Here is an 11,460-nt window from a genome sequence, read left to right as displayed (position 1 = left end):
TATGTGAAGCTCCTACTTTACTTACACATTAGAAATCACTTGATGTCAGTTTTGAAAGTGTGCTGAAATGTCATCAGCTGCAAATAATACTCCTTCCCCATAAATGATTATTACAGTCAGCTACCTTACCAATCTCTAATCTGTTTCAAAAGCAAGGGGAGTCATATCTTCATGATAGGCATTTGAATGACAAATGAAGTGCCTCTCTGCTAAAATCCAAGTACCATTCTTGAACAGCAACATAGCTTATACTTCTACAGTGGCAGGCTGAAGACAACACCATAAGACACTGTGGCTGCTTGAACCCTAGCATTTATTTTTTGTTCATCACAATAATAATCACAATTTTGTTCAAAAATTTTACCTGATGTTATCTGATGGGAATGAATAATGGAAGTAGAACAGCAGCTCTCTGTTCCCATTTTCTCAGTATAGCATAAAGTCCAAATCAGCTGGACAGGTGAGATCATATCATATATTAATTTTACCAAGGACATATACCAGTCTAATACCCCAATAAAAAATCTTTTTGTTCAAAATGATGACTTTCGTTGGAAACAAACAGAAGAAACATCAGTAAGGTAAGTCTACAGGGCTAGAGACAATGGAAGATAAGAAATTCTTCTAGATGTTCCAATTTGGTGGTGGATTTCTTGGTCCTTTGGGTTTGGAAAATCGGTTTGCAAAGCCTGTGACACAAAATTAAGAAACTGTTATGCACTAATATCATATTTTATACAAAATGTATATGAGCAATGTATATAGAATTAGCAAATAATGTTCATAGAAGAATAACATGAAACTGATACATATGTGCAAAGGAGCCAGCTGAGTTAATAAATGTTCAGTAAATCTGAAGCATAAACATACCGGGCATGCCTTCCACCCTTACCCTGGAAGTAGCCTTGTGGGAGACAGGGCAACTATTCCAAGCAAATACCTTGAAATCTACAGTAATACACGTATTGTTCATGATAGTGCAGTCAAGTATATTTTCCAAATCTAAGCTGAGCAATAAAGAAAGAAATGCATAACATGTTCCTCTAGTACCCAGAAATGAAATAAAATAAATTTAAAATGTTCAAATGTACAATAATATTTGCATATGGTGGCATATGTTGGCACTATCCATTTATTAAATTGTTCTATTTATATTGATATGTGTGTGTTTGTGTATAATTTATATATATTATAGAGTTGCTGGGATTTGAGTGGCTTAGTATTATTATTATTATATCTCATCTTTCATTTAGGAGCTCAGGGCAAAGTACATGGTGCTCCCTCCTATTTTTTCCCACAGCAACAATGCTGTGAGGTAGATTGGGCTGAGTGAAAGTGATTGGCTCAAAGAAACCCACTGGCTTTCCATGGCTGAGCGTGACTAGAACCTGGATCTTTCTAGGCAAATATGGCAGATTTTTGCACTATTTTCAGAAAGGAATTTTTTTCTTCATACTGTCAACATGTCAGTGCCATTTTCCCCTAGCTATTAGTCCTTAAATGATACCTTAGCCAATGAGCCTCATGAAATAAATGCAATCATATTATAATACTATAAACCAACCAGATTTATCAATGTGACAGTGTCATAAAATTATTTTAAAGTAAGGACAGAAATGGAACTCTCATTCTGAATTGGCTTTGCAATAGTGAGAACAGTAAAATCAGAAGTATTGTCCTGCTGAATTTATTTATTATTTATTTATCATATTTCTTTACCACTCATCTTCTATTGCGACGACTCTGGGTGGTATCAGGGAATGGATATCAGGGAAAAGTCATTCCTATAAGTGTTTTCCCAATAATAATAATAATAATAATAATAATAATAATAATAATAATAATAATAATAATTCTTTGCCCTCTCCCAAGAAATTGTTAAAATAAGAGGATGTTTATTTATTCATTAAAATGTTCACAAAATGTATTTTCCCATTTCAATTTAAACCTAGGTATTTCAGTCATGTTATGTTATTTTGAGTAAGACTTTCTAGCCATGAAGTAAAACTGTTGGCACCAATTAAGATAAGAGTGAGAGAATGTAAGCCAACATCTTATTTAATAAATGTAAAAAAGATTCTGGCTATGCTTTGCAATGTTTACATATATGTATATGATCCTATATATAGTAGGATGAGAAATTTTGGTGATGGCACTAGAAACTATCCACTGGGAAGTTGTAATAATAGTTTAGAGAATGCAGGAAATCATTAGGATAGATAGTATTCTAATTTTGAGCTTCAATATTATTCTATGGATTACCTTCATATTAAATTGAACACTGAAGCATACTTTATTTTTAAAAATGCATACCAAGACTCAGAATAGAGCTGTGATGATTTGACTGATCATGCTCTGGAGCTCTTACTAGTGAAGGTGGGCTCCAAATACCTAGAAGTACAAAAATATCCTTAGCAAATCATAGTTAATCAGACTGATAAACACAGATTTCTTGTAATGTGATTCCTGCTGTAAGGGAAGTTTCATTTGCTTAAATTGGAATAGGGAAGATAAAAGGAGAATATCTATAGCATTAATCTTACCACTCATTATGAATGCAATACTGCGAGCCATTGAAATTTAATACTGGTGCTGGTGCTCTTTAGATGTTCTTCTACCCATTAAGAATTGTTTATCTCATAAGCACACACCTGTGTAGGTATGTAAAGGTTTACATGACAAAAGAAAGTGGACCAAGTCACGTCTTTACCATAAGCAGGGGAGCATGAGTTCTGGATGGGTCTTTTAAAGATTCATAGGTAGAGTGATAGGTGGCAGTATTGCAACCGAAACTCTCCCCATGAACGGAGTTTGATCCCAGCAGAAGCTGGATTCTTGGGTGGCCGGCTCAGGTCGACTCAGCCTTCCATCCTTCCGAGGTCGGTAAAATGAGTACCCAGCTTGCTGGGGAAGGTGACGACTGGGGAAGGCAATGGCAAACCACCCCGCTATAGTCTGCCAAGAAAACATTGTGAAAGTGGCATCCCCCCAAAGGGTCAGACATGACTCAGTGCTTGCACAGGGGACCTTTCACTTTCACCAGATAAAGTTCTCCCATGTAATTGGAAGAACCTCTAAAAAATATCACAGAATCAGTTGATATAGAATTTTGAAGGCTAAGGGATTCTGCCAGTAAACCTAGAAAGTCAAGCTATAGGAAGTTTTCCCAAATCTGGTTCTGTGAAGATGTGTTAGAGAGCATCAAATTGGGAAAAGCTGCTGTAGAACATTTCAGCTGCCACTGATTGGAACAGTATTTGAGAATATATTTTTTTTATAACCGATTATTGGTATGGCTCGTTTTTATATCCTTTTACAGTATCTAATTATGTGGTCATGCCCAGCCCAAAGTTTATTAACAAATAATCAATGATAGTAGAACAACTATGGAACTCAGGAAGTCCTTGTCACTTAAGCAGTGTTAAAGCCAGCTTGTTTTATACTTCTTCCTCACTGGAAGATCTAATGGCTGACTGCAGGGCATTTGATTGGTTGCAAGCACTTCTTTGTGAAACTCTTATCTGCTCTTCAGTGTTTCATGTGAAGCATCTGCCAACTGATTCCAGAAGCTTCTGGCAGACTGCTCTCTCTTTAGCAATCTGGTGATTTTGGTACTATTCCTCTTTTTTCATTTCATATCCTTGTCACCTTCCAGGACTTCTTTTTCCTCCCAGGCCAAGCTGCCCAGGGCGGTCATCTTTCCCTTTGCCAGACTTCAGCGTACCGTTGTATTGATTTTTGCCTAAGTCTCATTGCAGCACCAAACAAATCAGCAACATCTCCAGAAGAGTAATGTTGTTAGTCCATGGCAACGGGAACATAAAGAGCACCTTAGAGATTTAATTGTGGGTTAGTAGGGGGAAATTTAGGCAGAAGCCTGCATCATCAAATGCATAGAGCAAAGCTTCAGAATCAGCACTCTTAAATAAACTATTTAATGCTAAAGCTGCTTTCTCAAATAGGTCTAAAGGATCTATCAGAATGTGCATGTATGTGTTTACCATAATGGCCTCAGTTCATACTGTAAGTGTTGCCAAATCTTTTGACTGCTGGATGGGAAATTTACACTGAGATTTCAGTGTAAATTTCAGTGGGTAATTCCTGGCTACTTTCTATATATCTAAAATAGAATGGGAAGCCAAAGCATATTCCATATTACAGCCTTTCATCCAATAGATTAATTCATCATTGTTTCTTAAATCCTTTGAGATGTTTTGTCCATCACTGAAAGACAGTGGGAGTATGATAGTGGGTTTTTATTAATCCAGTAAAGTATTCGCTATACTCTATACTTATAAAAATGGTTAGGGTACATTAACATTGCTAATCATCTCTTTCTTCAAGATACTTACTGTTTTTCATATTTCGTAAAATTTTCAAACTCTGTAAAAGAGAGAAAGTCCTCTGTTGGTGTTAAGAAAGCACTAATTACTGAAGATCATTAAAGCCTGGGACTAGGGTTCTAACAGAGAGTGCAAATATGGAAAGAAAAGTGGTGATAACAAATGCTGACCAGTGACCAGAGAGAAGGGACATGATGACACCTCTGGATAGACCCCTCACTCAGGGCAGTACAGAGAAGCAGATAATATAGCCTGTCCCTTCCTCCCTTTGTGGTCATAACAAGTTTGGTTTAAGAAGATGGGTTAGATTCTGGGGCTAAGAACTTGATAAGGCCATTGTTGTATGATCACAGGAGAATATTCAGGTTGCTAGGGCCTACTGTGCACATTTAAGCTCCAAATGAGAAAAGGACCTTAGTTTCATGTAGCTGAATATAAAATACAGTATACTTTTCTTTCTTTCTTTCTTAGAGCATCCCAGTGCTATGAATGATCAATATTCCAGGTTTCTTGGGAGTTAACCACCAAAGACATTTTCTAGAAAGTAAGAAGGAATGAAATGGGGTTTTTAAAAATATTTTGGGGAGGAGTTGGGTTGGGTTGGTTTCTTAATGCTGTACTCAGATTAACCCCAGTTCATTGCTAACAACTGCTCTGTTTTGTTGCTGCTGCTGTTATTGTCCTATTGTCCAACATTTTTACTCCCTATTTAGGGGTTAATTTTAATTATTAATTATCTAACCTGCTTTTCAAACTGATGAATTAATAAAAGCACTATATTTCTTGTCCATATTATGGAATTATTGCAATTGTTACTATTTTTTTTAAAAGAAAAGATTACAAAATTTGGGAAGAAGAGAAAATGCAGCCTATATGTATGAAAAGGAAATAGCCATCCAGAGGTTATGAGAACTGCTGCAGAATGCTTACTTTCTACTCCAGTTCTATTATGATTGCTAGATGGCAGCACTTCACCAATCTTGGCTGATCTCATGAAACCAAGTCCACCAGAAAATACCAGGGCTATAAGCTAGCCTGGGAAAATTAAAAAGACACTCTGGAGAAAGGCAATAGCCTTCCGTTATTATTGCCAAGAAAATTCTATGGAGGTATGTCCATATAGTCACCAGGAGTTGAGCTCAAGAGTTCACTATAATGATTGCAGTCCTGAGGGAATACAGCAGTGTTTCTCGACCTTAGCCACTTGCAGATGCATGGACTTCAACTCCCAGAATTCCCCAGCCAGCCTTGCAGTATCATCTTGCATGACTATTAGCTACAGGACCAAGGGCCACTGAATAATTGTGCTTTCTCTGTTCCAAGTTGTAGAGTTCACTAGACTTAATTAGTTTAAATTCCTATTAACAATTCACAACTTTATTGTAACATTGTCAAACTGATCTCTCCTCAGCTTTATCCCTGGCATGTCCTTGCAGATCAAGAGAATACATGCCTTTGGTTTGTATATAGTGCATGCTGCAAGCATTGCAAGTTGAATATCATTCCAGTGAATTGCTTTGGTTGATATTTGTTGACTGAAAAGTAGGAGAAGTAAAATAGCAGTTACTGCATGGGAAAGTTGTAGATTGTATGGTATTTATCACATGTATTTGTTGGAAGGACTAGGATTTGGATTCCTTTGCTGGGAACATCCAAACAACAGATGCCAAGTATTTAAACAGTTAAAGATTACATAATATGAATGACATATGTTATTTATTTATTCAGTTCAATTTATATGGCGGCCTACCTCAGTTTGTGACTCTGGACAGCTCACAAGTTAAAACAGCAAAGACAAACTTGTATAAATAAATTAAAACAAAACTATTAACCAGAAATGTAAACGCGCAGGAAAGCGCCAGCCTTCAGCTCACAGACAATGTAGTCATCTTGCCGGCTCCCATGCTAGGGATCCCCAGGCCTGATGGCACCACCATGTCTTCAGGGACTTCCTAAAGGTCAACAAGGTTGGGGCCAATCTATCTTCAGGGGTGATGTTCCAGAGGGCAGGGGCCATGGCAGAAAAGGCTCTCCTCCTGGGTCCCATCAGATGGAACTCCTCTGAGGTGGGGCTCACAACATGTCCCTTCTGCCAGATCTGATGGGATGAGTAGATGTGATAGCAGACAGATGGTCTCTGTGCCATGTATGGTTTTATAGGACATAACCAGCACCTTGAATTGAACCCAGAAGCAAACTGGCAACCAATGCAGCTCGCAGAGCAGATGTGTAATGGACGCTGATCTTGGAGTGCACATAACTGCCCATGCCACTGCATTCTGCCCAGCTGTAGCTTCTGGATGCTCTTCAAGGGCAGCCCCATGTAGAGCGCATTACAGTAATCCATCTGGGAGTGACAGAGAGTAGAGCCTTCCGGATGGATTACTAACCTATAAATGTTTTCAGGACTTACTTTGCAATCATATCCAATCCAATAATCACAAAAGAAATCCTAGTTGGGCCAAAAAGATTGTGCTTTTCCAGTGAGAAAAAGCACTTGTTTAAATTCTGGATAAATGCCATTTCTCTAACCAAAAGAAATGTTGCATTGTGTAAAGACATCTGGTCTTCTGCACAACTGAAATTTCTATGATTCACATGTATATGAGGGGTGGGAGAGAAACCTGCTTTTCTGTTTCTAAATCAATGATGTGTATCACCAACCCCACTTCCTCTGTTTTCCATGTGGCTTTACCTTGCTCCTTCTGAAGCCTTTTGTCTCTCTTGTTGGCACATTTGTTGATTTAATCTGAAGGTCTCCAAGGTTCACTACATTGTTTGTAACAGATGGACAAGCAATAAAAGGAAAAAAGCATCAAGAAAAGACACACTAAAAAAACTCTCTGTATATTGAAAAAGTATGCTTGAACAAAGCACTATTAAACCAATTTTACTGACAAAAAATCCTGTAGGACCTAACATACAGGAATACAGCCAATTTGCTGGTGACATAAATACGAAAATGGAAATCCATCTCCCAGCACAGGCATTAACAGATGTATAAAAAAGTAGGATAGGCTCAAAAGCACTCTAAGAGATAAATGTAAATCTGTCTACCGAGTTGTAATCGAATGCATACCATAGCAGCAGCTTTGCCACAAGTATAAAAATAGCTCCAAATTGACTTCCTATATTGCTAGAATCACATAAATCAATTCCAATATTTAAAACTAACTTAAATTTTATAGCTAAAATGAGAGCTAATTTGGTCTAGTGGTTAAGACCCCAGGCTAGAATCCAGAAGACTGTGAGTTCTAGTGCCACCTTACACATGAAAGCCAGTTGGGTGACTTTGGGCCAGTCACTCTCTCAGCCCAACTCACTTCACAGGGTGGTTGTGGGAAAAACAGGAGGAGGAAGGAGTATTAGGTATGTTAGCTGCCTTGAGTTATTTATAAAAAATAAAGGCAGGATAAAAAACATCTTTAAAAAAAAATCACATTCTATACATTACCAGGCTTTGGACTCAGCATATACTTTACAGGGAATGAAGTAAAATGAAGGTCAGCTAACTTTCTTAAGCAAACAAAGGGCTACAGTCCACATCTGAAGAACCCTAAAAACTTTATTCATTCAGTGCTTTGTCTAATAATATCACAAGAACACTGCAGAGAATAGCTAGCAAGAACGAGCTGGGTATCATTTTTATATGGAGATGCTCAGTTGCCTTTATCTTCCACAGTTGTAAATTCCTTCTACCAATTGACCTCTTTCTATCAACTGGGTCTTTTCAAAATGCTTTAATTTCTCCTTTCTTCTGAAATGAGGCTGTTTTAAATAAAAGCACTATCTAAAACTATTACAAGATGACAAAATCTGTGAGACTTACAGGCCTCATCTGCAAGAAGAAATGACTCAGGAGTTCTCTCTGGAAGTGGGGGAGTAGGGGGTGATGAAGATCGATTCCAGTGAAATTCTGTGATGATACAAATTTGGGGAAAAAAGAACATTTAAATTTAGCAATCCTAAGGCTTTGCAATGGTTTATTTGTGGTTCTATCAATAGCATTAATCACAACCCTTCACAAGATGTCCATTATGCATTTAAAAGTCCTACATATGCCATGGTGGAGTCACACATTATGCAAAGCCAAAGCATGCAATGAAATATGCCCCAAGATACTAACAATATAGGTACTTGATTAGTGTTTTGGGTGGTACCTGTACAAAAAAACCCTTCACAATATATTTTATAATAAAGTAACACATTGTTATAAAGGTAGCCTGTGTAAAAATGGAATGTACTAAGACCTAGTTTCAGTCATCATAAAGCAAGCAAGTATGATGGTTGTACAGACCAATTAATTAAAAAAAAATAGTAGAAAAGATACCTGATCTAGGCCTCTGTAGCTTTCCACTCTGGAAATGAACACAGAGAGACAATGCTTAATCTTTCCTCATCCTAGTAGGACTGTATTTAATTTTTACTGAGTAGTTTGGTGCTCCCCAACACAACACCTTACACATGAGCAGGTTGGCTGGCAAATAAAAGCAGGAACATTCCACACAACCATGTTCACTGCAGTTCAGTCTGGTAATGCTAAAAAGTCACGCCCTTCAAACTTCTTCCTGAATTCCACTTCCAGGATTCCAGGTCTCAGACCATTTGGGAAAGAGGAATATGAAACAGCAGCTGCTGGAATAATTACTGGAAACTGCTCAGCCTGTCTAGATTCCTGCTACCCCTTGCTTCACTCAAGGTGAATATGACCTGCTCTCAGTCTCAACCACTGGAATGTACATGCAATATCTATAGCAGTCTAGTTCATCAAAGTGGTAGCCTTTGTTCTTTAAAAGTCAGGAGTTTGGTAGAAGAATACTGCAGAATAAGTTTAAGCCAGTTACCTTACTCAGTCTCAGTCTTACTGAGGCATCAGAAAGGCTCAGCTGAGACATGCTGTTCCATTCTGTAGAGATATTTATTTTGTTGTTTTTAGATGGCAGTTGGTGATCTGAAGCTGCTGACAAAGGCTTATCTGCAAATGATAAAAACTAGAAATAAAAATTGACTGATTTTTAAAAACTTTCTCAATAGCAGAAGTTTCCAAGCAATAGAAAATAGTTGTACCTTGCCCAAAGTGCCCTATGCTGTGTTTACCCAGCTGCTGGAGCTCATTCTCTTCTCCAAGTATAATGAAGGATTCAGGGGTTCTCTCTGGCAGCGGGGGAGGAATATCTTCATCCTGCTGGGAAGAAGCTGAAATCCAACAAAAAACCTGAAGATTAGAGTGCTTCCTTTTTTACCAAGGTCTACCAGATCTGGGCTAACAGTATCCAAATGACCACTAGATGGTATTAAAGAGACACAGAAAATTCAAAGTCTTTGCTATCCTCTAGTGCAGTGTTTCTCAACCTTAGCAACTTTAAGATTTGTGAACTTCAACTCCCAGGATTCTCCAGCCAGCATGCTGGCTGGGGATTTCTGGGAGTTGAAGTCCACCTATCTTAAAGCGGCTGAGGTTGAGAAACACTGCTCTAGTGGTCATCTGGATTTTGCCAGAACAGATCTGATAGCCCTATCTTACAAAAATATTTGATTTCAGTATTGATGTAATAAAACCAAATACCAAGGTCTACGTACTGTAGTCTGCTGGTCCTCCATGGTTAACATGGGTAAGATAGCCATATAGCTGTTTATGTTGTAGCATGAGTTTATGCAAGTAGTTATTAAAAACATGGCACTGTGTTATTCTAAATCAGTTCTCTGTTCTGACTGCCCCTGGATCTTAGGCAAAAGGATCTCTTAACTGCCCTCTGTATTCTTTTCAGCTAGAGATTCCAGAAACTGAACGCAGGGCCTTCTGCACACAAACCATGCATTCCCTCCCCCTGAGCTACAGCTCCTCTGTTGCTTCCATTTTGTGGTACTTTTAATTGCTGCTGTTTTTGAAGCATGAGCAGTTAATATGATTATCATCTTATTAAAATCAATAGGCAAATCTATAAATCTATGTTCAGGAAATAGTATCTGCAATAGCTAGCACTCTATAACTGCTTTTGCTTTGAACAGCAGTTTTTATTGTCTCTAAAATGCCAGAGACTTACTGGAATCTATTCACATTTTCAAACACCTGCATTTCTAATATGAAAACGTTATCCAATTACTATATCCAATTATCATATACATTATAAAACATACTGCAGAAGTATAAAAGAGCTAAATGTGCATTTTTGTATATATTTGTGACCAACTAGTTGGCAGTAAAGCTGATATCTTTGAGTTACTCAAAGATATTAATTAAGCTTTGAATAATTGCAGACTTTAACTGCACTGCATATGCATACTTCTGAAGTATTAATCAAGGGAGAAATTGGATGTAAATTTTCCATTTTCATTACTGATTATCATTAACCAGTTATCCTGGAATAATTTATCTCATCTCACTTCGTTCTGGGTATTAAAACATTCAGATAGGAGAACTACCAAGGCTGTGTTCCAAATAGGCAACTGCTGAAAAATTATTCCAATTCTTTCAACCTCAGAACTTTTTCCCATACGAGGATTAGAGGTTCATTTCTTCCCTCAATATGTATATCATCTGCTTTTTGTCCATACAGAGCAAATGTGATGAAGGATTTCACTTATTCTTTGCTTCACTGCTTAATTTCTGCAGAACACTGAAAAAAAATTCTACTCTTTCTTGCAGAGCAAAATTCACTGGCCTCTTCATTACAACTCCGTTTCTTCTTGTCATCAATCAAAGGAAAAATAGCAAAGGCTTTAGCCAGTTTTGCCTGGTGTGTAGCCAAATGTCGACAGAAACTTGTCCATACTGGCTTTTGTAACTTAGGCCACGAGAAAGTATGTGTTGTGCTTGTCATTTTTCTTTTTTTAATTTGGAATACAGGTAGTCCTTGCTTACCGACCGCTCATTCAGTTGCGATGGTGCTTACAACCAGGCCTTGAAGTTCCAGCTGTCGCGGTGCCCCTGCAGTCACACAACTGCGATTTGGGCACTTAGCAACCAGCTTACACTTAACAACGGTTGCAGCGTCCTGTGGTCACAGGATCACCATTTACAACCTTCCCTGCCGGCAGTTGCATAATACTATTCTTTAGCATCTGGGACTCATCATACTACGGTGGGATTGGACTAATGTATCTACCTGAGTTCCAT

The 11,460-nt window shown here is 37.9% G+C and overlaps 1 protein-coding gene across 1 annotated transcript in view; it reads right to left on the bottom strand.

Annotated features, from left to right (window-relative positions):
- Positions 1 to 294: 294 nt before the first annotated feature.
- Positions 295 to 11,460, bottom strand: part of PTPN22 (protein tyrosine phosphatase non-receptor type 22) — a 37,421-nt gene continuing 26,255 nt past the window's right edge. The window contains exons 14-21 of the mRNA XM_063299824.1: positions 9,441 to 9,539; positions 9,188 to 9,318; positions 8,674 to 8,701; positions 8,173 to 8,259; positions 7,039 to 7,112; positions 4,353 to 4,383; positions 2,314 to 2,391; positions 295 to 689 (exon numbers count right to left, since the gene is read on the bottom strand). Coding sequence (XP_063155894.1) covers positions 625 to 689; positions 2,314 to 2,391; positions 4,353 to 4,383; positions 7,039 to 7,112; positions 8,173 to 8,259; positions 8,674 to 8,701; positions 9,188 to 9,318; positions 9,441 to 9,539 — 593 coding nt within the window. The 3' untranslated portion in view covers positions 295 to 624. The remainder of the gene's footprint in view (positions 690 to 2,313; positions 2,392 to 4,352; positions 4,384 to 7,038; positions 7,113 to 8,172; positions 8,260 to 8,673; positions 8,702 to 9,187; positions 9,319 to 9,440; positions 9,540 to 11,460) is intronic.

The sequence above is a fragment of the Candoia aspera genome, chromosome 3 (genome assembly GCF_035149785.1).
Source record: "Candoia aspera isolate rCanAsp1 chromosome 3, rCanAsp1.hap2, whole genome shotgun sequence".
NCBI lineage: Eukaryota > Metazoa > Chordata > Lepidosauria > Squamata > Boidae > Candoia > Candoia aspera.
The sequence above is the reverse complement of the archived record's forward strand: the minus strand, read 5'-3'. Positions and strand labels throughout refer to the sequence as shown.